The sequence below is a fragment of the Elgaria multicarinata genome, chromosome 20 (genome assembly GCF_023053635.1).
Source record: "Elgaria multicarinata webbii isolate HBS135686 ecotype San Diego chromosome 20, rElgMul1.1.pri, whole genome shotgun sequence".
Taxonomy (NCBI): domain Eukaryota; kingdom Metazoa; phylum Chordata; class Lepidosauria; order Squamata; family Anguidae; genus Elgaria; species Elgaria multicarinata.
The window spans coordinates 18,312,067-18,337,544 of NC_086190.1; the positions used below are offsets into that span (position 1 = coordinate 18,312,067).

General features: G+C 48.1%; 1 protein-coding gene across 1 annotated transcript; it reads left to right on the plus strand.

Moving 5' to 3' along the window:
- Positions 1–2,039: 2,039 nt before the first annotated feature.
- Positions 2,040–22,658, plus strand: ALDH4A1 (aldehyde dehydrogenase 4 family member A1). The gene is made up of 15 exons (XM_063145162.1): positions 2,040–2,142; positions 6,064–6,157; positions 7,206–7,298; positions 7,883–7,930; positions 8,133–8,288; positions 8,770–8,919; positions 10,069–10,143; positions 11,604–11,791; positions 13,758–13,831; positions 14,146–14,342; positions 15,338–15,385; positions 19,476–19,628; positions 20,146–20,267; positions 21,425–21,543; positions 21,772–22,658. Exons 1-15 carry the CDS (start codon positions 2,102–2,104, stop codon positions 21,882–21,884), a joined length of 1,671 nt encoding a protein of 556 aa, XP_063001232.1. The 5' UTR covers positions 2,040–2,101; the 3' UTR covers positions 21,885–22,658.
- Positions 22,659–25,478: the final 2,820 nt, after the last annotated feature.

Consider the following 25,478-nt stretch of genomic DNA (forward strand, 5'->3'; position numbering starts at 1 on the left):
GACTACGGTCAAATACCTACCAGTGTGCAAGCGTGGGCCACCAGTCGTCTTATCGGACATACTGGAAGACACCCACCGCCCTGCCACAAAACCCTAAGTTTGGCAGTCGATTCGAACTTGAGAATATCCACATTATAGGCGTAAGCGATCAGCCCTGTTTCTCCTCCAGGAAATCTCTGCAACTAGTCAGTTTAGGAGAGCATACGCAGCTTGGGATCTTTAGCAAGCCTCCCAGCTTGTAGGTTTGGTTTGATTTTACTGAAAATATTTTTCGATGGCGTTTTAATCAAAAACCAAAGCAGTGGCAGCAAAGGAAAAACGAGAACAAGGCACGTCAGTACAAACAGTGCCACGGAGCAGACGACTGTGAAAGGCAGGACCCAGTTTTAACCGAAAGACGTGTGCAACGTGTGCACGCTTATTGCATCCATATAATTTCATTTATCACATTTCTATACCGCCCAATAACCAAAGCTCTCTGGGCTGTTTACAGAGATTAAAAACCTTAAAAATACAGTACTATCCATAATATAAAAATGGTTTAGCTTCAAACATAAACTGAGCAGACGTATACACACGCATATCCAAACAATATCCCATGACATCAGGAAAACCTTCCTGACTGTTAGAGCAGTATGACAATGGAACCAGTTACCTAAGGAGGTTGTGGGCGCTCCCACACTAGAGGCCTTCAAGAGGCAGCTGGACAACCCTCTGTCAGGGATGCATTAAGGTGGATTCCTACCTTGAGCAGGGGGTTGGACTAGATGGCCCTAGAGTCCCCTTCCAACTCTACTTTTCTGTGATTAAAAATCTATTGTATGCTGCCAAATGGCATGGAGTAGAGGAAAGTCTTAACCTGGCTCCAAGAAAATAACGTTGGCACCATGTGGGCCTCACTGGGGAGTTGATTCCATAATTGTGGCGGGGGGGGGGCACCACAGAGAAGGCCCTCTCCCTTGTTGCCACCTTCTGAGCCTCCCTAATGGAGGCTGGAGAAGGGACTTAAATTATGAGTGTTGTATGGGTTGGTTCACGCCAGGAGAGGCGCTCCCATCAGCTATCCTGGCGTTTGACCTCTTTGAAAGAACCTAAGGTGGCTTACATGGTCTTACTCTTCACAACAACCCTGTGAGGTAGGTTAGGCTGAGAGTCAGGGACTGCCCCAAAATGACCCAGTGAGCTGCATGACCGAATGGGAACTCAAACCTGGGTCTCCCCAGCCCAATGTTCTTAATCACCACACACCCCAGGCTCTCCCACAACACCACACTGGCTCTCAAAGTTTTCCAAAGATGGGAGTGATGCAGGTGTGTTGGACTAGAACTCCCAGCATGCTCCAGCCTGCATGCTGGGAGTTGTAGTCCGGCACATCTGCAGGGAAGCTGTTTAGGGACGGCTGCTTTAAATTTGTTTCCACTTTTTAAAGCTTCTGCCCCACCTCCTTTTATTTGGGGGTGGGGATTCGTTGCACCGGTTGAATTTCTGCCTGCTGTGGAACTGTTACCAGCTTGGGGAGGTAATATATCTCTTGGAGAGGAAAGCTTTAGGGGCCTCTGTCCACAGTCCAAGGTGGATTCTTCAGCTTGTTCTCCTTTTTCTAAGCTTCTGTTCCTCCTTTTATTCCATATTCCCCCCTTTAAGGAGTCTTCTCACCTTTTTCCCTTTTAAGTCCTTTATGCAGGGGTTGCAACGTGAGGCCGGCGCCTGATTGGTCGGAACGTTGCGGAGGAGCGTTCCGATTGGCTCCGTCGGCTCCTGCCCCTTCCTCGAAGAGGAACGGACTAGACCACATGCTGCACTTTAAGAGGGGGGGGGAAGGAAAGTCTGAATACAAATATAGCAACTAAAGAAGCTGATCTCTGGAGGCTAAAATAACAACAATTTAAGCATTTAGAATTATAGTTTGCAGCAAGAAAACAAAGAGTTGAGTGAATGCCACGGGCTGTACCCTTCTGGCCAAAGTGGGGGGAGTGCAAATGTCCCCCCTCTTTTCCTCAATAATGGTTCAGCCCAAAGTAAGAGGTGGGGGGGCATTTCAAGCGTGCTCTGCTCTTACGCCTGGGATTCCCTTTTGCAAACTCTCCCCCAAGGAAGGAAGATGTGGCTGCCTTTATTGCAGAGGACGCTGCCCAGGGTGGGGTGAGTTTGGATTTGGGTATGGGGGGGGGGTGATTGAGGAAGGGGAGGGGGTGCACTTCCCCCCTCCCAGATCTTCACGGGGGAGGGGGTCACCCAGGCTGGGACCACTCCCCCCTTCACCATGCAACTCACATTTTGGATTTGGGGTGCCAATGCAAAATCTATAGGGTGTGTCCCCCTCCCCTCCTTATTTTTAGGGGTGGTCTTCTTGAAATAACCTTTATTTTAGGACGGGGGGCTCTAATTTTAGATGTGTCTTCGTAATAACCTCCTTGTACAAAACATCCCCTTTTAATTTAGGATCCCCCCTCTACTTTTGGGGGAGGCGGGAGCATTCCAGGCTCCCTCCCCTCCTGGAATGTCTCATAGCTGTGCTCTTTTAGCTGTTGTTGGACTCCAGCTCCCATCAGCCACACCTTGTGTGGCTGATGGGCAGGGATGACGGAAACTGTAGTCTGGAAACATCTGCCCTATTTACAGATGTTTCATCCCACCCCAATTTGAGGAAGATGTTTTGGACACCATTATCGCCAACTGATGGGCTCTGTAGTCCAGCAACATCTGTCTGCGGGGCACCCCCCCCAATTTATACCTTCTATTTCAGCCTTCCCTAACGAGGGGAAGGTGTTTTGGGCAGCAACCCCCATCATCCCCGACTCTGGGCTTGATGGGAATTAGAATCCAGCAACATCTGGAGGGCTGTCCTGTTCAAACAGACCTTGGGGAATGGTGCCCTGTTTTCATAAATGACCCCTCCTTTGCTTTCACCGCTGTGCTCAGAGACCCCCTTCTCTTCACTTCTTTATCTGACTTATTATTGGGCAGGCAGGTGTGGATTTTGGACCTGCCTCTTTTATGCTATTCGAAGATTTTGCGATTTCTGCCTGTGCAGCTGCACTTCAATAAACTTTGCGTGTGTGTGTAAAGAAAGGGGGCACGTTACTTATTTATCCCTGCCTTGTGATGGTAGCTGAATTCCTCTCTCTCTGTCCAGAAGCCCATCGATTCTCAGGACTTTTCCCTGACCAAGTAGGATAGAACACTTTAAAAACAGTTTAAAAACGGTATATGTAATGTGTCCTGGGCCTGAACAGTTGTCAAAACCCTTTTAAACCGTTATAAGCAGTAGTGTAGAACTTGCCCTTGGAAAAAACCCAACACCCACATTTCCTCAAGTTCAGATAGTTTGGAAAAAAACAGGTTTCTCTCCCCACCCGCCCCTTCCTCCTATGCTGCAAGACAAAAACTTTGAAAAGGGCCAGGTTGTGGCTGTGATGAAACTTTTTGGCATGTAGTCAGTAGGTGGGAAATTTCCTTTTTCTCTCTCCCCCACACAAGAGAAATTGCTTCAACTGAGTTAATAGATGACCTTAACCCTAAAATGAACCCGCGGGGCAGAAACGCCTGTCTTTCTCCATTCGGTATCACTTCTCGGATGCAGAATTTTAACAAATGGGCAGGTTCGTTTGGGAGAAGAGAAAGTGGAAATAAACCGAATAAAACTGAAAACTTTTCACTTGCTGCGTTCTATACAATTATTTGTTGTTGTAAAATTTCAACGAAACAAATAGAGGAAAATAAAATAAAATGTAGCTGCATAGATGTGAATATATTAATTTCAATGCATGCATATGAAATGTAAATAAAATACAGCTTTCTAAGAATTATACAGAGACGTCAACAAAAAGAGACCAAGTGTCTATATAAAGTATCCATATCGAAGTGGTGTTTATATGCCGCCAGTTCAAATGTTGAAAGTCTTACTTTCAGCGTAAACGAAGTTATGCTTCAACAATAAATAATGTTTCAAAGCCCTCAAAACAAGCAAGGACAAAAGAACAAATACGAAGCAAAGCTAAAATATGAAGCAAAGCTAAAATACAAAGCAAAGCTAAACTAAATTTACTTATTTAATAAGTAAATAAATAAAACAAAACCGGTAGATGTTTTAAAAGATTTGCAAATAGCAACTTTCCGCCTCTATTCTTAAAATATTATGATGCTCAGTAATAGCAATTACGTTTTTACTCGTCATCCATAGAATCCTAGAGTAGTAGAGTTGGAAGGGGCCTCTAAGGCCATCGAGTCCAACCCCTTGCTCAAGGCAGGAATCCAGAGAACGACTCTGACCGATGAAATTCCGCAGAGCTAAATTTTTATTTATTCGTTGCATTTCTACCCTACCTTTCCTCCGAGGAGCCTGAGGTGGCGGATGTGATCCTCTGTCTCCTTTCCATTTTATCCTCACGACAACCCTGCGAGGTGGGCTAGGCTAGGAGTCAGTGACTGGCTCAAAATCACTGGGTGAGCTTTCTCTCCCAGGGGACTAGAAGCTGGATTTCCTCAGTCCTGGTCCATCAATCTAACCACTGCACCAAACTGGTTTAGAAATGTGTGTTCTTCCTATCTGGCAAGGATTTCTGGGTGTTGGGAAACAGGAGGCTATCTTCAGTTTATCTCCTAATAGTCTCATTTTCACCCTTTGTTTGCAAATGTCCTGGAGGCCTCCACTTTGGTTATCTTCCCTGAACTTTTGTTTATGGCTGTTATCAAAACTAAGAGTGGCCTAGCACGAGATAGGAACCATGCCGCCCGTCTTTGGGAAAAGCAAACACACGCAGAGACGCAGGTGCGCCGTTCCGAATCCCTCTCCCTGAAGTTGGAGGACGTCTTTTTGAAATGTGAAGCTTTGAGCTGGGTTCCGAAACCCCGCCCTGCGGAGGAGAACCTCAAACTTCGTCCTGAGACGCAGAGGTCTAGTTACTTGAGCGTGCAAAGTGCTGACCAGACGGTTGAACCTTGGACTTTAAACGTTGGGCAAGGTGGATGGATTTGGAGAGGCCGTTTGGAGCGCTACTTCGCCTAACCGCCAGCTTCTCATAAAAGAAAAAAAATCGTCTTTAAAATCCATTTTTTAAAAAATTGATAAAGGGTGCTAAAAGGGCAGAGGAAGGTAGATATTGTAAAATCTGCAGCAAGTTGGGTCTGTGTGAGTCTGGCTTCGCTCGGCGTTTTCAGTTACAAATTCTGTATTGCTCGTTTGTGAGCTTTGCAAAAAAGCTCTGCTGGAGTTTTGGAATTCTGGGAGTTGTCGTCGAAGACATCTGGACTACAGTTCTCAGGTTTTGTTCTCGCAGAGATATCCGACTTAGGCCTGGGGTGTACAACTGCAAGCTACAGCTATTGAGTTTCGGCTATTGGGCAGTATAGAAATGCAATAAATAAATAAATAAATAAATAAATAAATTACAGCTGGGAGCTTACATGGCTGAATGCATCCATGTGAAGAAGAAGAAAAAATAAAATTCCCCGCAGCTAGAAAGCTAACATGCCAGGAGGAAGGAAGGTTCTAACCTAACTTTAAAAGACGGATTTCTTTACGTAAAAGAAAGACCTTTTCACCACAGCACATGGTTAACTTGTGGAATTTGCTTCTACAGTATGTGGTGACGGCTGCCAAGTTGGATAGCTTTAAAATGGGATTAAACCAATCCCCGTTTTTAAATTTTGTGTTGGATTATGTTTGTCCTTTCGGAGTCATGATTTTAATGGTGTTCGTATGTTGTCCTGTTCTATATGGGTGATTAGCCGTCCTAGGTTCCTTGCGAGAAAGGGTGGGATAATAAATAATAATAATAATAATTAATAATAATAATACATTCACGGAGGATAAGAATATCAATGGTTATGCTGACTATAGATTACCTCCATTATCAGAGACAGTGTACTGGGGAACACGAGCAAGGAATGGGGCTATTGCGCCCGTGTCCTGCTTGTGGGCTGCCCAGAGACGTCTGGTTGGCTAGCAGATCTCCTGGTGATAAATGGAGACCCGAATCACTCTTGAAGCAGTAGATCATTCCAAATCGGATTTACAGGAATCCAGTTAACACCCGGCTCTTTTCTCTTCTTCCCTTCCAGGCTGCGATGGCAGCACCGTGCAGCAATCGAGGTGGCCAACGAGCCGGTTTTGGCATTCATGTCCGGCAGCCCCGAACGAGCCGCTCTCCAGAAGGTAGTGTGCAGAGGCGTTGGGTGCTCCAGGTGTAAGGGAGAAGGGGGGGGCGTCATTTGTGGAGAAGCAAGGGATAAAGGTCTGGACACTTACGGAGCTCCGTCGAAAAAGAGTGTGTGGCCCACGGGGGTGGGAAGGTCTCTTACATCAAGAAAAAGTTCATGCCAGCACTGGTTAGTCCTCGTCTTGAGTATTGCGTCCAGTTCTGGGCACCACACTTCAAGAAGGATTCAGACAAGCTGGAGGGGGTTCAGAGGAGGGCAGCGAGGATGATCAGGGGCCTGGAAACAAAGCCCTATGAAGAGAGACTGAAAGAACTGGGCATGTTTAGCTTGGAGAAGAGAAGATTGAGGGGAGACATGAGAGCACTCTTCAAATACTTGAAAGGTTGTCACACAGAGGAGGGCCAGGATCTCTTCTCAATCATCCCAGAGTTCAGGACACGGAATAATGGGCTCAAGTGACAGGAAGCCAGATTCCGGCTGGACATCAGGAAAAACTTCCTGTCTGTTAGAGCAGTATGACAATGGAACCAGTTACCTAGGGAGGTCCTAGGCTCTCCCAACCTAGATGCCTTCAAGATAGACAGCCATCTGTCAGGGATGCTTTAAAGTGGATTCCTGCATTGAGCAGGGGGGTGGACTCAATGGCCTTATAGGCCCCTTCCGTTTCTACTATTCTATGATCATAGGAGTTGAGAAGCTAGCTGTAGGGGTTTGAGGAGGAGCTTTGGATGATCTGAATGATTTATTTGTCTGTTTAAAGACTTTTTATCTCGCTCCTCAACTCAAAAGGTTCTCAGGGCAACTTAGCATGCAGCCAGTAAAAGAGGCAGCCTCTGTCCCGCATGCTTACAATCTAAAAGGATACGACACGCGAGGAAAAAGGGGTGGGGAGGGAAGAGGGGGAAAATGAAGCCGTCTTTCAGCAGGGCTGGTGGAATGTCCCTGCTTCCCCTTCTCATCTGCCTCTGTATAGACTGCTGGGATGAGATGGGAGAGGCAAATAAGTGATTTGATTTTAAAAAAGAAGTTTCCTTCTTCCGTAGGCTCTAAGCGACTTGAAGGGCAAGACCGAAGCTATCCCGTGTGTCGTTGGGGGCGAGGAGGTGTGGACGGCTGACATCAGGTATCAAGTGTCGGTGAGTTCCAGCTTTCCCCAGCCCCAAATGTCCTACAAATCCCAGCCTTCCCCAGCCAACATGGCTTGCTGAGGAATGCCGGGAGTTATAGGACTTTTTTTTCTTTCTAAACGTGCGTCAGATTCAACATCTAAGAATTAAATGCCGCTTTGTTTGCAAAAGCTGTAACTGTTTAGTTGCTAGTGGATTCTGTCCTAACTCTACATAAGTGGCTTCAGTTTGTTTTTCCTTTAGTAAATCCAGTTGCCTCTATCATTGGAGAATTTTTAGTATAAATCAATGTGTTCAAAAACGTTGCAGGGGGTTTAGAGTTGGGGAAAAATGCTTTCCTTTAAATCTGCTTCAACAGTGGCCTGGTTGGCCTTTGGTGACGCGAAACCCTCTTTTATTGTAGCATATCTGGGGGGTTGCATGTCTACTCAGAAGTAAGACGCATTCTGTTCAATAGAACGTACCTCCGATTGTAGCCCTATACATGCTTACTTACCTCAGACGTAAGTAAGGGGGACTTACCTCTGAGCAGACCTGCACAGAAATGCACACTAAAAAAACCTCAATTTCTGTCTTTTTCTTTTTTTCCCCAGCCGTTTAACCATTCGCACAAAGTGGCCAAATACTGCTACGCCGATAAGGTGAGCGACGTCCGTGTTCAGAACCCGCGTCCGGTGGATTTTCCGGTCGACACGATAGGTTTTTGTCGCGGCTGTAATTCCGGGACTGGGGTTGATGGGAAAGGCTGTACTATCTGGACAACAGCGGGACGAAGGAGCTGGCAGGAAGAAATCGTGGAAAGGGTTTAGAACAGCCGCGTTGCCTTTTTTTCCACCCCACCAGGATTTGTTGAACAAGGCCATCGACGCTGCTGTGGCCGCCCGGAGAGAATGGGACCTCTGGCCCGTCCAGGAACGCGCTGCCATCTTTTTCAAAGCCGCCGACATGTTGAGCGGGCCGCGGAGAGCCGAAATCCTGGCCAAGACCATGGTCGGACAGGTGAATATGTGAGCAGGTTGGAACCTCAGTGGGCCATGCAAGGGATTCTGGGAGCTGGGTCTGGCGTTTGAATCTCACAGCCTTTCTTTGGACGTATTTCGTATGGACACTGCTTTCCCCTTGAAAAAACTGGGGGGGGGGAATCCATTTTAATGGCAGACGTACAGGGGGTGGGGATATCTGGCCCGCCTTGAATGGCAGTCCGGAATTTGGGGGTTCTCGAAAGGACCCCTTCACTGGGCCACACTTTTCCTCCCAACCACCAACCGTTCCTTGACTTCTGTGCAGCTTCCCCCCCCCCCCCGCTCTGAAAGGTCGAACTGCGTCTCCTACGGCTTGGTTAAGGGGCCAACCGACAGCCTCCCTCGGGCGGAATTCAACTAGTGGTTTCTAGTTGCCGACCCCCTGGTGTTGCTACATTTCCATTCTTCCAGAAGCTGCTGTGATCCGTCCTAAACTCCCCTCCCCTTTAAATCCCCAGGCCAAAACGGTCATCCAAGCCGAGATCGACGCAGCGGCGGAGCTCATAGACTTCTTCCGTTTCAACGCCAAGTACGCCGTGGAGCTGGAGGGGCAGCAGCCCATAAGCGTGGCCCCCAGCACCAACAGCATGGTCTATCGGGGACTGGAGGTAGGTCAAAAGGCCGAGACGGGGACCCCCCACCCACCCCCTGCAGCGGTCAGGATTGAATCCGTTCGGATTACTGCCGGCCCGGGCTTCCGAACCTTTGAAAATTGGACCAGAATTTGGGGAAGGAAATGTGGGGACAAAATCTTAGGCTCTGGATTTCCGGGAGGGTTTTCCAAAACTGATCGCAGCTCCTTTGCGTCTGTGTTGGGCTGAGAGGCTTCATTTTCTCCCACATACCCTTCGAAATGGGGCATTCTGGGGGTGGAGATGGTGGCTGGCAGCTCGACAAAGCCGTGGAGGAGACCGGCTAAGCGTCACGCCCTCTTCGCACACCCGAAAATAGCCGAAATGTGCCGTTTCCCTTCTCGGTGGTCTATAAGCTCCTCTCTAAAGAGATGTATATAAAGCCCCTTTACAAATGACCCACATGTGTACATTTTCTTGCTCTTGCGTAACTGCATGGCTTTTTAGCAAACAAGGCAGCATAGAAATATTAATAAATAAATAACCCTGCTTTTGCTAATCATGGGGCAAAGCATGTGCTCCAACCTTAATTTCTCCCCCCACCCACCCAACTTTCCTCTCCCTGCTCAGCTCTTGAAATTTCGCCCACCTAATTTTGAGCATTTCTTCACAGCATGAGGACTAGGAACTTCCTTTTCTTAGTGATAATCATAACTTCGAAACACAGCGGGAACCTTTCCGCTTCTTACCTCTAAATCTTTTCCAACATCCTCTGGCTTTATGGCTCTTCGACCTTTCTGGCTGCGTTTGCTTTTCTTTGTGTTTCTATCTTCGTTTTGTTTTGGTGATGGCTTTTCAACGCCATTTGCTTTTGAAGGGTGGCGAGTGAAACGTTTTCGGAGTTTGGTGTGTTTATTTCAGCCCTGGACAAGAAGGAGGGTCAGAAACTTCATCGGGCGGTTATTTTTTTGTCGTTGAAATGGGGGCTGAGATTCTGTGGGTTTTGTATGCTCTTTGGAAACCGCTGTATCCCTGCCTCCTTGTATGTAAAATGCGTAAATATCAGTGGCGTTTGTTCAGGTCTCTTGGCTTACTACCGTCTTTTCCCAGAGAAGTTTTACCCTGTCCTTCCGAAGGCTCCGGTTCACGGTGTAATTCTCATCCCTTTTCACCCCACGCCTGCAGGGGTTCGTGGCTGCTGTCTCTCCCTTCAACTTCACCGCCATCGGAGGCAACCTGGCAGGAGCACCGGCTTTGATGGTGAGCGTCTGCGCATGAAGACTGGGGCGGTGTCTTTAAAAAACACACAAAAAACACCCCTTCTCTCCATGGTGCCTTGCATTTTTAAGGAGAAGGGGTCTTTATTTTTGTTGCTGCCGCATGGTGCATACTGCAGGAGCTAGCTATGAGCTTCTGAACACTGCCTGCCAGCAGCTGTACTAAGAATCACCAGAGAAGTGTGCCAGTTTTTCATAGAATCATAGAATAGTAGAGTTGGAAGGGGTCCACAAGGCCATCGAGTCCAACCCCCTGCTCAAGGCAGGAATCCACCCTAAAGCATCCCTGACGGAGGGTTGTCCAGCTGCCTCTTGAAGGCCTCTAGGGTGGGAGAGCCCACCACCTCCCTAGGTCACTGGTTCCATTGTCGTACTGCTCTAACAGTCAGGGCGTTTTTCCTGATGTCCATCCAGAGTCTGGCTTCCTGTCACTTGAGCCCGTTATTCTGTGTCCTGCACTCTGGGAGGATCAAGAAGAGATCCTGGCCCTCCTCTGTGTGACAACCTTCCAAGTATTTGAAGAGCACCTCTCTGCGCATTAATGCGTGAGCTTCTGCATACCAAGGGCTTGCTGTCTGCCAGCAGCTGAGCAGAGAATCACCAGAGATGTGGGCCAGTTTTTAACACATAATGACATGCATGCACGCATATACATGGGCATACGTACATGCACATAGAATGCACGCAGGTGCACATGCATAACCCCACATGTGTGCATGTATACATGCCACTGCATGCATGTACATGAATGTGCACATATAAATACAGGCACACATGCATCTATCTATCTATCTATCTATCTATCTATCTATCTATCTATCTATCTAACTATCTATCACTCACTCACATGTGCTTATAGAAAGGCGCATATGCGCCACCTGCATAAAGTTTAGGTGAATCTTAACTTGAAAGGTGGGCAAACCTTTCTTGTTTGTCAGTTTTATTTTTTGTTTGTTTACTTTTTAAAAACAGCCCTATCGCCAGGGTTAGATCTCAGGCTGGCGTGCGAATAATTCAAAACCTAAGATACTAACATTAATAAAGCGAATCAGGAAAAACTAGTGCTAGGAAAATTGAGGAGGAGGAGGAGAAGTGAGCTGGCTTGCCCTCTAGCCTTTTGCATTCAGTGCCTCTTCTGCTGTAGCCCCCAGCAACTAGGAATTAGGGATAGCCTACTGTTGGGCATGGAGGCTTCACTCCTTCCTATCAAGGCTAACGACGGTCATAATGGCCCCGTTCAGAAAATACGCTAAACCATGCTGCTTAACCACAAAATGGTTAATGGAATGCATTAACCTTTAATGCGTTCCATTAACCATTTTGTGGTTAAGTAGTATGGTTCAGTGTGTTGTCTGAACAGGGCCAAAGAGACTTCTTGTTCTGAGCAAAGGTCTTGACAAGAAAAGCAAACAACCAGATGCCTGCTTTCCCCCCTTTTCCCAGGGGAACGTGGTCCTCTGGAAACCCAGCGACACGGCTATGCTGTCCAGCTACACAGTGTACAAGATCCTTTTGGAAGCTGGCCTCCCTCGCAACGTCATCCAGTTCGTCCCGGCCGACGGCCCGGTTTTTGGCGACACGGTGACCAGCTCAGAGCACCTCTGTGGGGTCAACTTCACCGGCAGCGTGCCGTAAGTGCAGAGTTTTGGGATCGCTTGTGGGTTGTGTGTGAGGTGTGTGTCTGGGCGGAGGACAAGTGGGGTTGGAAGTCAACAAAAACGTCTGAGCAGTTGCAAAGATGACCATCCCTGCCCCGGAAGACACAGCACAAGAGGAAAAAGGGTTGGGAGGGAGGAGGAAAAAAGGCTGCCATTTCCTAGAAGTCATATTCATGGGTTGCTCAACTTCCTGGAAATTGTATTTATGGGTTGCTAAGCTTCCTGTGTGTAGTCTTCCACTTCCTGGAAGTCATATTTACCAGTTGCTCAAGTTCCGGGAAGTCAGATTTATGGATTGCTCAACTTCCTGTTTATACGCTGCCATTTCCTGGATTTATGGGTTGCTCAATTTCTGGGAAGTCATTTATGCGGGTTCCTCAGGCTGCTACTCCTAGAACTTCTGGGAACTCAAGATGTATGGGTTGCTCAACTCCCTGGAAGTCCTATTTATGGGTGGCTCAACTTCTGGTTTATATGCTGCAACTTCTGGACTGTAGTAACCGAGGAGAGGCAGAGAGAAAAGTGCTTCGGTTTATTCTCTCTCTCTCTCTCTCTCTCAATTTCCCCTCTTCTTTTTGATTTCGAGTGTGACCAAACTCTTGCTTTTCAAAACAATAAAAATGCTAATGGCCTCACACCAGGAGTTCTGCACTTCTGCGCTAATTTATGAGCTCCCCCACCTTTAAGGAGCAGGGTGCATCCATGCGTGGCATTGCAAAGGTTTAGCCGAGGCCTTGGCGCTTTTAATAGTCTGGTAGTCCTTTTGCCAACCGGAGATTGCAGGCGAACCGAGGCGTGTGGGGTGGAGGTGGAGGGGTGGTGATCGCAGAGGGTGAAAATTGGTAGCCACCCCCAGGAAAGAGAGACGGAGGAAGAAAGCACCCGCTGACACAGCCCCTGAGAGATCTTACAAGACTGGCGAGTGACGGAAGAGGATTCAGCCCCCAGAAAATGCCTGGGTTTGGGTTTTTTAAAGTTTCTAGTTCCTATGGCTGCAGGTGGGTGGTCTGCTGAAGATGTCACAGGGCCAGAGGGTGTTTTCTTCGTAGCCCCTCATTGCCATGATCCCCTGGTGCAGTGGGGCGCTAGCGGGGGGAGCAGGGTTCAAAAAGAAAAAAAGGAAGTCTGCCCCAAGGTGCTTGCAATAATTCGACAATGGGTGGAAAATGAAAGGGTGGGAAGGGAAGCACGATCAACGAAGGAACGTGAGCAAATAAAAGTTGCTTTCAATTCAGTTAGGAGCAAGGACTTAGGAGGGTTAAATCCCCAAGGCCTCATAGAATCACAGAAGAGTAGAGTTGGAAGGGGCCTACAAGGCCATCGAGTCCAACCCCCTGCTTAATGCAGGAATCCACCTGAAAGCATCCCTGACAGATGCTTGTCCAGCTGCCTCTTGAAGGCCTCGAGTGTGGGAGAGCCCACAACCTCCCTAGGTCACTGGTTCCATTGTTGTACCACTCTAACATGTAGGATGCTTTTCCTGATGTCCAGCCGGAATCTGGCTTCCTTTAACTTGAGCCCGTTATTCCATGTCCTGCACTCTGGGAGGATCGAGAAGAGATCCTGGCCCTCCTCTGTGTGACAACCTTTCAAGGATTTGAAGAGTGCTCTCATGTCTCCCCTCAATCTTCTCTTCTCCAGGCTAAACACACCCAGTTCTTTCAGTCTCTCTTCATAGGGCTTTGTTTCCAGACCCCTGATCATCCTTGCTGCCCTCCTCTGAACACGTTACTCTTGGGAAAAGTTTTTTTGTCCCCCCCCCCCCCCCCGGGTTCAAACAGAATCGAGGGGATGTTAGAAATGGCTCTTTACAAGGTCAGATCTTTTGTCTATCTGGCCCTGCCTCATCTACTCGTGAGTGGCAGGTCACGGGCAGGAGACGGAGACTGTCTGCCCCATGGAGGTCCTTCACCATCGTCCCTCTATCCCTCCTTCTTAGGACCTTCAAACGACTCTGGAAGCAGGTCTCTGAAAACCTGGATCGGTACCACAACTTCCCACGGCTTGCTGGGGGTAAGAACCTGGAGATGCCCCCCACCCACTTTTCCACTGAAGATGCTGGTTGATCTAACACCCCTTGGTCTTAAGGGTTGTTACCTAACTTCTCTGACTTCTCTAAATTCTCTGCATTCGCTCTCTATCCTCCTGTCATTTTTGCTGGGTTTTTGGGGGGCTGGAGGGCAGTGGGGCACGTGGAAGCTGACTCTTCCCCACTCCCCTTAGCGTCACCGAGTCAGAAGGGGTTCTGGAGATCATCTAGCCCACCCCTCCCACCCGCCCCGTTCAAGGCCGCCTTTTCTCACCGTCTCTCATTTCTCCCCCTCCAGAGTGCGGCGGGAAGAACTTCCACTTCGTCCACGCCTCGGCGGACGTGCCCAGCGTGGTGAGCGGGACGCTGCGCTCGGCCTTCGAGTACGGGGGCCAGAAGTGCTCGGCCTGCTCCCGCCTTTACGCGCCGGCTTCGCTCTGGCCCCGCATCAAAGCCGAGCTCCTGGAGGAGCACCGCGAGATCAAAGTGGGAGACGTGAGTGGCGGTGGAGCGCCGTTCCCGCTGAAGGGGCTTTGCGGCTCGGCGGGGGGCTGATGGGATTAGCCGGCTGTGCTGGCTGGCTGCTAATTCCTATGGAGGATGCCTCTTTATCGAGGGGTTCCCCCCTCCCCACTTTTCAGCTCTCCCCTCCTTCTCCCCAAAAGTATTCCCGGTTACTTTTGCTCGTCCTTGACTCTCTCTTTCGGTGATCCAGATATTAATGGGTCACGGCCATTGGGGAGGACTAATTGGGGGGGGGGGAGAGAAAGGGTGAAGAGACTGTCGATAATAATAACGATAATAATTTATATAGTGCTTTCTAATGAAGTACTGTGCATGAGATGAAATAGGTCAGGAGTTTACAAAAATGGAATAAATACAATAATTCTCATTAAAGACCTTAACCGACATTAAGAGGATATAACAATAAAACCTTAAAACGCCCCTCTAAAATGTGTCGTGGCCACCACAAAAAAAGTCAGCTTGGTTTTATCTCCGGGACAGCCAGCCAACCCCCCAACCCCCCCCCCCAATTCAAAAAGAAAGGTTTTCAAACCTTCTTGGAACACCTCGAAACTCTCGGTCGACCACAGGGGCGCGGGGAGTGAATTCCACAGCTGAGGGACAAGGCCCTGGAATGCCCGATAACCAGGACACCGTGATCTGTGAGGTAGAATGGGCCAGGAGGGCGTGACTCATGGATCTTGTGTTCCCTTCCTGTTCCCCACCTTTATATCAGGGGTGGGCAACTTGGAGTCGCTGTCCTGGGGCTGGGTGGGTGGGAGTGACTTCACAGAGCCCCTTCCTTTGCCCGTTAAATGCCCCCAGTTTGATCCCCGGCTTCTCTGGACAGGGCTGGAAAATCCCCCGCCTGACACCCCGAGAACTGTTGCCGCCAGTCCGTGTCGGCAAACGAGAGCGATATGGGACCAAGGGTATAATTCAACGCCTTCTCTTCCTTACCTTTCCTTGTCTGCTTTCCCCACCAGCCGACGGAGGATTTTGGAACATTCTTTTCGGCTGTGATCGACAACAAGGTAACGGATCTCTGTCCCCTCCTGCGCTGGCCGTCACGCTGCCTTCAGCCTCATGCGGGGTGTTCTTTGGCTAGGCGGCTGGTGGACGTTACCGGTCTGAAAGCGTCTGTGTTGAGGGCGAGGTCAAGTTCCACATTTCTCTGGCTTTTTGCGCTGCTCCGCAGCCCTGAGAAACCTGGAGGACCACAGACTAGGTTTGCACACCCCTGGGGTCATCATTTCATGACCGTCAGGGTTTGTAGGTGTGTGTGAATGAACCACTACATACAGCAAACAGGACTTTTGTATTACAGTTTTTGCATGTGTGAATCGACACCTAAAAACTGCACAATGCCAAGTGGCTGAACCAAACAGTGTGTGAGTGTGTGTTGGTGTATATTTCTTTGCAGCCTGTCACCCTTTTATTTATGTTATTTATTTCACGTTATTAATGTATTTGTTATTTTTATGTCCTGCCTTTCCTCCAAAGATCCTAAGGTAGCTTACATGAACATCACCACCACTTTATCCTTACAATTATTATTATTATTTATTTATTTATTTATTTATTTATTTATATAGCACCATCAATGTACATGGTGCTGTACAGAGTAAAACAGTAAATAGCAAGACCCTGCCGCATAGGCTTACATTCTAATAAAGTCATAATAAAACAATAAGGAGGGGAAGAGAATGCAAACAGGCACAGGGTAGGGTAAAACTAACAGTATTACAACAACAACCTCATTACAACAACAACCCTGTGAGGTAGGTTGGGCTGAGAGTCAGTGACTGGCCCAAATTCACCCAGTGAGCTTCACAGCCGAGTGTGAGACTAGAACCCAGGTCTCTGGAGTCCCAGTCCAACACTCTAACCACTGCACCACATTGCCCATCTATTATTATATTCTTTATTTGCCTGATAACAAAAGTTCCTTTGGCTTCCTCTTCATCTCTTGCTCGCTTTCCACCCTCATCTTTTGCAAAAAATATATCGTTCCGCTTTCCGGCAGAAGGAAAGGTAAATTATAGACAAATCAGGATGCATGAGAAATCGGTTTCAGTTTGGTTTTGACCATGATTGACCCAGTTTGCACCTCCCAGGACTGAACACGGACCCGGATGCCACCTGTGGTCGAAATTCATCTTCTGCCGAGTTCTGCGATGTGTCGTGAAACACACACACACAAAAAATGCATTTGAAAAAATGCACCTTTCTTGAAATACGTGCACAAATGCGCTTCAATCAATGGGAGGAAAAACGTCTTCTTTTCAAAAACAGAAATGCATGTGATTGATGCCTACATTTGCGAAAAAACACACACGGATTTTTGCGCAAAAAGGAAAAACATACACGGAACCTCGCAATCTAATAAGGGCGTCCGTAAGAACTAGCTTTGAGGTGGAAGTTTGAAAACCTCCGTGAGCGTTTGCTGGTACACACAGCCTTATGTGCAACCGTTCCCTTTGAAAGCAGTGTTGAAATTATTGGGTAGGTGGATTTTCATGAAATCCACAGGAATTCCTCCCAAATGAAGCCAAATCATAGCTGGCTTCCTATGCTTTCTAACAACAGTATTTTTTTATTTAGTATGTGGGTCTGAACCGCCCGTCAGCCAAATGGCTCCTGGTAAAATATACCCCATGCTCACATTGAGCAGGGGGTTGGTCTTGATGGCCTTATAGGCCCCTTCCAACTCTACGATGCTAGGATTCTATGGAAATTCAAGATTTCGAGCCAAGCAGGACACCTCTGTTTCCGCCCCGGCCAAATTTACCCCACCTTCTATCAAGCAAAATCACTAATGCCTTAACAGATGCTACCATCTGCAGCGCACAGATAGCCTGAATTCCGAGAGTCCAAAAATCCAACAGGAAAACGCCAGACCTACAGATTCAAGAAGCCAGCGTGCTGAGATTCTCTGAGGGGAGAGGGCCTCCCATCTTTTTCAGAGCTGCCCTCCAAACTCACAACTTGCTGGGTACCTAAACAACGCCTGTTCCCACATCAGCCTGCCCATGTGACAAAACCATCACGCCCGTTGGGTTCGGGACCCCAGCGTTTCGGCCATCCGGAAAGCTTTCTTTGGGCCGGCGAGACGAGTTCTGTCTCCCGGAATCCAACAGAGTCTTGTGCTTCGCCATCCGAGGTGAGGCAGGGCCTTTTCAGTAGTGGCTCCCCGCTCCTGAACACACACCAACCTCGGGACGCTCGCCTTTTCCTACTCTCTTATCTTTTCAGAAAAGACGTCTTTGCCCCTCCTTGGCCTTTTTAGAACGCGCCTTTTCCCTTGATTGCTGGCTGTACTGTGGGCTGATTTGCGGCATTACAATATATTTCACATAAATTGTACTATGGTCTTGAACCGAAGCTTTGCGGGTGGGAATCGGCACGTTTTTTTTACAACCCACAAATGCAAACACCGAAGGAGTTCAGGATTCCAGAAGAATTCCCCACCCACCCCACTGTGTTTCAGAGGGTAACTTTTAAAGATGGGGTGTATAAACTCCCAATTTCGGGGTGCAGCTCAGCTTTAACGCGGAATGGGCCCTGCAACCGACTCACCCCACCTGAATCCCAGTTCCGCTGCATGTCCCGTGGCTGCCCACCCTCTTCCGCCCTGCCGTGTCCCGTTCCCTGGATTCCCCCCTTCCCGCCGGTCTCGGGGGGCCCTGCGTTGCGTCTCTCCATCTCTCCCCACGCGCCTTCTCCTCTCCCTCTGCTCTGCTATCTCCGCCTCCCAGGAGCCTGAGCCTCTTCCGAATGAAACCCTGCTGAGATTACGGCTGAGCTGGCAAACGCTTTCTTTAAAAACGTATTTTCACAGCTTAAGAGCAGGCATCTGTCAATAACGATAACCCCTCTACTCCCACCTCCTCCTCCTCCTCCTCCCTCCCCCCGTGGTCTCCGTCTGCACGCTTCCCGTTCTGGTGCTGGGGACGCCTTTGAAGTCTTTCGCTTCCCCTGTTGAATCGAGCTAATCTCTTGTCACGCCCATTGGGTTCGGGGCCCCAGCGTTTCGGCCGTCCGGGAAGATTTCTTTGGGCCGGTGCAGCAAGTTTTCCCTCCCAGCATTCACCAGCTCCTCTTGATACACCCAATATGGCTTCCGGCCTCTTTAGTTGCCCGCACGGATCTGTTTCCTTGATTCCACTTCATCTCAAGCTTCCTCGGCGTGGCCAGCCTGGAAGACGGGTTGTGACACTTGGACAACAAGGTTGCTGTAGCGTCTGGAGACAAAGACCTATGAAGAGAGACTGAAAGAACTGGGCATGTTTAGTTTGGAGAAGAGAAGACTGAGGGGAGACATGAGAGCACTCTTCAAAGACTTGAAAGGTTGTCACCCAGAGGAGGGCCAGGATCTCTTCTCGATCCTCCCAGAGTGCAGGACACGGAATAACGGGCTTAAGTGACAGGAAGCCAGATTCTGACTGGACAACAGGAAAAACTTCCTGACTGTTAGAGCAGTATGACATTGGAACCCGTGACCTAGGGAGGTTGTGGGCTCTCCCACCCTAGAGGCATTCAAGGGGCAATTGGACAGCCATCTGTCAGGGATGTTTAGGGTGGATTCCTGCACTGAGCAGGGGGTTGGACTGGATGGCTTTAGAGACCCCTTCCAACTCTACTATTCTATGATTCTATGACGTTGAGCTGGGGTTGGTGGTGCCGCCATTTTGGAATTCCCACTGCGAATTGGAATCCTTTTGGAGTCTTTGAAACCTTTTCCTTACCCTGGCCTCGCACTAGGAAATGGGACACCCTAAACAATTTGGAACGAGTAGATTTGAGAGAGTGCACCTTCTCCCTTTCCACCGCGCCTACTCACTGTGCGTGTGAGGTGGTGTGCTCCTGGTGGTGTTGCAATGAACTGCGTTCCGCTTGGAGCAGGGGCTTTTCTGCATTGGCTCCCTCTCTGCGGAACTCCTTGCCCGTTGAAGTCACACAGGCACCAGCATTTGTTTCCTTCCCAGCGCCTGCTGAAGACAACCGTATCTAAACATGCCTTCCTGGACTGTGACCAGCCACGGTACGATTATCGCAAACTGATTTTTAAAGTCTTCCATATTTTGTTTACATTTCTTCTTCTTCTTCTTTCATTTCTTCCAGTCTTTCGAGCGCATCAGGAAGTGGATCAAACACGCCGAGACGTCGCCCAACCTCAGCATCCTGGCCGGGGGCGGCTGCGACGACAAGGTGGGCTATTTTGTCCAGCCGTGCATCATCGAGACCACAGACCCGAAGGATCCCATCATGCAAGAGGTGAGCTTTTACGACCCACTTTTCATCCTTAATGAATCCCAAAACTTGCTTTGGGGCCCCAAATCAAGACAGAATCACCACCCCAACGTCCTGGAGAATCCTAGAATCCTAGAATAGCAGAGTTGGAAGGGGCCTACAAGGCCGTCAAGTCCAACCCCCTGCTCAATGCAGGAATCCACCCTAAAGCATCCCTGACAGAGGGTTGTCCAGCTGCCTCTTGAAGGCCTCTAGTGTGGGAGAGCCCACAACCTCCCTAGGGAATTGGTTCCATTGTCATACTGCTCTAACAGTCAGGAAGTTTTTCCTGATGTCCAGCTGGAATCTGGCTTCCTTTAACTTGAGTCCGTTATTCCGTGTCCTACACTCTGGGAGGATCGAGAAGAGATCCTGGCCCTCCTCTGTGTGACAACCTTTTAAGTATTTGAAGAAGGTTCGACAGCCCTCAGCAATGGCCTTTCCAAAGCTCCCCCTTCTAACCTTTGGTTTTATTTTTCTCCACTCTCTCTCCCCAATACAGGAAATTTTCGGGCCGGTCCTATCCGTCTACGTTTACCCCGATAATCAATACAAAGAGATTCTCCAGCTCATCGACAGCACTTCTCCGTACGGCCTCACAGGGGCGGTATTTGCACAGGATAAGTAAGCATTGGGTTTTTTCCCCCTTTCTTTTCTTCCTGGTCTCATCCTGACTGCATTTAGCATCAGGGTGCCAAAAAGGCAGGGCGAATACGTGTGTGTGTGTGTGCGCAAGTAATTAGTTTTTTTAAAAAACAAATAAATGTAGGTTTGGGGCACATATGTTAGGCACTAGACCTACTTTTTAAATAGAAATTATTATTATTATTATTATTATTATTATTATTATTATTATTATTATTATTAAATACACTGAACTCAAGAAAAAACAAATAAAACTAAAACTGTACACATCAATACTTATTCTACAACCCTCCCTACACTTGGTGAATTACATCAGATCACAGCACTAAATCTGCAAAACAGAGGTATCTCATTCATTGTGACATGTCCAACAAAGTATTTCAAGAAGATCGTTGATTATCTGGTGTGTGTTTTTTATGAGTCCCACAGATTTCTATAGGCTTCTGCCAAAGTTGTTCTGTTTGATTCCTTTTTCGTGTAGTCTATATATTTTTGCCAGTCTGTCTTGAAAGTATCTCTTTTCTTTATCCCTCTATGTGTTCTTAACTTCTGGGTCAACTTTTCGTGTATTGCTATGTCCCAGATTTTCTTTCTCCGCTTAACCCTACTCATAATATTTAATTGAATAGGTAGTTTTACCTACATTGTCAAGATTGGTCCTTCTCTCTCTCTCTCCCTGCTCTAATGGGCCATTTCCACCCTGTCTAAGATCATCAGTGGCCAACCAGCTGTCGACCACGGACCCACAAGCAGGACATTTTAGCACTAGATTTCTAGAAGGCCTGCAGGTTCATAGAATCGTAGAGTTGGAAGGGTCCTCTAAGGCCATCCAGTCCAACCCCCTGCTCCATGCAAGAATCCACCCTAAAGCATCCCTGACAGATGGTTATCCAGCTGCTTCTTGAATGCCTCTAGTGTGGGAGAGACCACCATCTCCCTAGGAAATTGGTTCCATTGTCGTACTGCTCTAACACAGGAAGCTTTTCCTGATGTTTTTCCTGATGCACCAAGTGCATCTTCCCTTTGGCCTACCCTGATGTGCAGATGTGATTGCGCCCACCGTGTTACTGCTAACCCTATACCAGTTTTTTTTTAAAAAAAACATTTTTGTTCCTCCCTGCCTTTGTTTCTCGTAGATCTGTCATCGCCGAAGCGACCAAACTGCTCCGGAACGCAGCCGGCAATTTCTACATCAACGACAAGTCTACCGGGTCTGTTGTGGCCCAACAACCGTTCGGAGGTGCTCGTGTTTCAGGTGCGCTAGGGGCGGGCCCAGGGTGGAAATTTGTGCTGGGATGGAGCTTGCATGGTTTTGCTGAATCCCCTGCACCAACCAGTTCTGCTTGGGGAGCCTTGCAAAATGTTGCGTTTCCAACTGGCTCTCCACGGCCATGAGGTCTAGCAACATGGGTTTCTTTATTTAAATAAAAGGAAGCGCTCGCCGTTCTCTAACCCTCGTGTGAATTTCTCCCTTTGGAAACAGGAACGAATGACAAGCCCGGAAGCCCCTACTACATCCTGCGGTGGACGTCTCCTCAGGCCGTCAAGGAAACCCATGCGCCCCTGGGGGGCTGGAAATACCCGTACATGCAGTGATGCTCCCCCGGCAGTGCCTTTTTCCGCAGTCACATTACCCACGTGCAGAGTGGCGGATCCACGGCAGCCAACCTCTCCCGTAACGCACAGCTGTCTTTAGGAACTATTGTCCCTCTGTAGCACTTTGACAGTATCATTTCCTGTTTTGTGTGGAGGCAGCCGGCGCGAAGTGCCTTTGAAAACGAACCTGTCGGATTGAAAACGAAGGAAAAGAACAAAAGGCTCCCAAATTTTAACATTGTCTTTGGTTCTCCAGGAAGAATGAGTGAATATCGGTTGTTGTGGTGCTGAGCACTGTTAACCCGGGTCCCTCAAATTTCATTCTCCTCCTTTTCTGGTGTCTTAATTGGGCTTCTCCTCGGGGGACACCCACGCACTTTGGGGCGGGGGACAATTTCGGTCCATAGAGAGAGTTGGAAGCAGCAGCAGCAGGCCAAAATATTTTTTTTAAAAAAAATATATATATAGTAAAGGTGAGGTAACAGCTTTCCTTCTGCCGTGTAGATGCTGCTACACTTATACTTCATACGAAACAGTCTGCATACACATTCTTGTAATAGAATCGTATCGCTCAGAAGTCTCAACACTGGATACACACAGCGGAACACAACACACCCACCAACAACTTTGGTTCAATTGGGTCCCTTTAAATCATTCGTCTCTCAGATTGGGAACAACCTGATAAAGTGTGGAACAGGTTGAATTTTGGACTTGATTGTTGCAACTCAAAACGTTTTGATCGCATGTGGAATAAAGATGTCTGACAAGTCTTGACTATTTCAACGGCCCTGTTATTTCAACCGTCAAGAGGGCAGGGCTCCTGCAGCTTTAACTGTTGTGATGAAGAGGGAATCTCACTAGGTGCTGCAGGCATGCAAATGACATTTGCTGATTTTTTAAAATACAGCTGTTAAAGATACAGGAGCCCTGTCCTCCTTTCCAAAGGGTCAACCTAGACACTCAGGACTCTGTGGAGCAGATCCAGGAAATAGATTTGGGGCTGCAACGCCCTAGCAGCCTTCCATAAGTCACCAGCCAGGTCAATTTGTGATGTGCTCATTTTGCTGGGTCACAACTTATATGGGTGTCTTATACAGGGCTTTCTGTGATGCCCACAGGAAGGGCCTAAGAGCACCATTAAACGAGTGTTTTATTGCACGCTCGTTACTGGGCACTCACGGATTTTCGTGGGTCCCTCTCACAACAAAATCTGCCTCCTGCACGCCTCCTGCTCCTTCTAGCTGCCTTAGTGCCACAAAAAAACACCCCAGTAAGTCCGACTTATTTTTAAAGACGGAAGTTGCCACTATCCCCTGCTGTGTGCAGGAGAAGCGACGGGATCAAAACAGCCTATGGGATGGGCCATGACCACACTTAGAATATTGTGTACAGTTCTGGTCACCACACCTAAAAGAGGACATCATAGAGCTGGAAAAAGTGCAGAAAACGGCAACTAAAATGATGAAGGGGCTGGAGCATCTCCCCTAGGAGGGAAGGTTACAACAACTGGGATTGTTTAACTTGGAAAAAAGGAGGCTGAGGGGAGACATGACAGAGGTGTTCAAAATTATGCACGGTGTGGAGAATGTGGATTGGGAGATATTTTTCCCCCTCTCTCAAAATACTAGAACCCAGGGTCATCCTATGAAGCTGATTGGTGGGAGATTCGGGACAAATAAAAGGAAGGACTTCTTCACCAAGCGCCGAGTTAAACTATGGAACTCACTACCACAAGATGTAGTGATGACCAACAATTTGGATGGCTTTAAAAGGGGGTTGGATAAATTCCTGGAGGCGAAAGCTATCCATGGCTACTAGCCCTGATGGTTGTGTGCTATCTCTAGTATTTGAGGCAGTCAGCCTGGGTGCAACAGTTGCTGGGGAACATGGGCGGGAGGGTGCTGTTGCACCATGTCCTGCTGGTTCATCCCTGGCCGATGGCTGGTTGGCCACTATGCAAACAGAGTGCTGGATTAGATGGACCCTGGGTCTAATCCAGCATAGCGCTTCTTATGTTCTTTTTCAAAAGAGGAAATAGTGAGGGACAAATGCGTGGGTGAAGAAGCGACAGTAAGCTAGTATTCAGAGGTACTTGCTCATGAAGATGGTGGTTCCATTTAGTTCTCATGGCCAAATAATAAATACCCAACAACAGTGCTCATTTGCAAAGATGGTCTCCTCAGGAGAAAGCAAGTCTTCAAGTAGGGCTCTGGCTAGAGAGCTCTAATTGGCAGCACCTGAGTCTGGGTGGGGCTCAGCAGCCTTTATGAGGAAAAACCCAGCAGTTGGCTTTTGCTAGCTGCTGGAAGCCACCTCTCCCCAGCTTCTCCTGGTTTCTTCGCCCTGCCATGTCCATCTTGAACCCTTGCGCTATGAACTTGGACTCCTGCTTGACCGTGCTACTGGATTGTGTATGTATTGGGCTGCCTCTGTTTGACCACTTCTGCTTTGTCTGACTTTATGGCCCTGTTCAGAAGACACCTTAAACCACAGCTTGGTTAAAGCCATGGTTTAAAGTATCTTTTGGACAGGGCCATTATCTTGGCTTGCTTGCCTGTGTCTTGACCCTGTGCCTGTTATATGGTTCTCTCCCTATATTTGTCTGAACTTCCATGCACTGAAACTTGTCTGCTGGAACGTTGGTCTGGGTTATTACTTGTCCCTGCAGTCAGCCCTGTAACTGCTACCAACGCAGGACACCTAAAATCAAATGTTAAAGTGAGAGGTGCTGTGTGTCTGTGTGTGTTCCCATTGTCCACACCCCCAAATCTGGACTCCAGAAGGATCAGGAGAAAAATGCAATGCCCCAGGTCCTTCCTGGCCAAAGAAGATTCAGTAGCACCTTTTCCAGAGTCCTTGTTAAAACAATTCCTATCTGGCCCTGCTTATTTTAGGGTGTCTAACCCCCTTTTTTCCCCAAGCAAAAATGATGCAGTAACCAGCAAACTGTTCTTTTGGTAAACATGGGGTGTGTGTGTATAATCTTGTATCACCTTAAAAACACAGCTGCAGCACAATCCTAAGTATGTCTACTCAGAAGTAAGGCCCACTAAGATCAATAGGCCTTACACCTTTCCAGTCTTGAAGGTTATTAATGCACAAAAATATAACTGTCTCACTGCCTCCTTAGCAGTGGCAGGGAGTTGCATGGGTGAGCATTCTGCCTGCAAACTGATTGCTCTGGATTTGTTTCACCTGTGCTGTTGAGAAGCAAAAGCATTAGGGTTGGTCACAGGTGCACTTTGATTAGCACCTTGCATGTTTGGTGCTGGCATTTAAAAATAAAATTTCAGTGGTAGCAATATTTGGCTTCACGCAGACAGCTTGCACAGGATTCTGGGCTTCCAATTCTTTGTCCACTCTCTTGTGACTGAAATCTGATATTACTTGCTGGTTTAGAGACAGAACAGTGTTAATGTTTAAACTTTATTCAGGTTTCAGGTAAACACTTCCTGCAGTTGGAGGCTCTACTTTTTGAAGTCCTTTCTCTATCAAAAGGCAGTTCAATAGGAAGCAAGAGCTGGGGGGATGTACACTACTGCTTTAAAGTGCTTTATAACAGTTTTGACAACTGTTTTGACACACTGCATATAC

Coding starts and splice junctions, on each gene's coding strand:
- ALDH4A1 (XM_063145162.1), top strand. CDS start 2,102: ATGTGGCTGCCTTTATTGCAGAGGACGCTGCCCAGGGTGGG. Junction 8,289..8,769: donor CCAAGACCATGGTCGGACAG/GTGAATATGTGA, acceptor TTAAATCCCCAG/GCCAAAACGGTCATCCAAGC. Junction 21,544..21,771: donor CGGAGGTGCTCGTGTTTCAG/GTGCGCTAGGGG, acceptor CTTTGGAAACAG/GAACGAATGACAAGCCCGGA.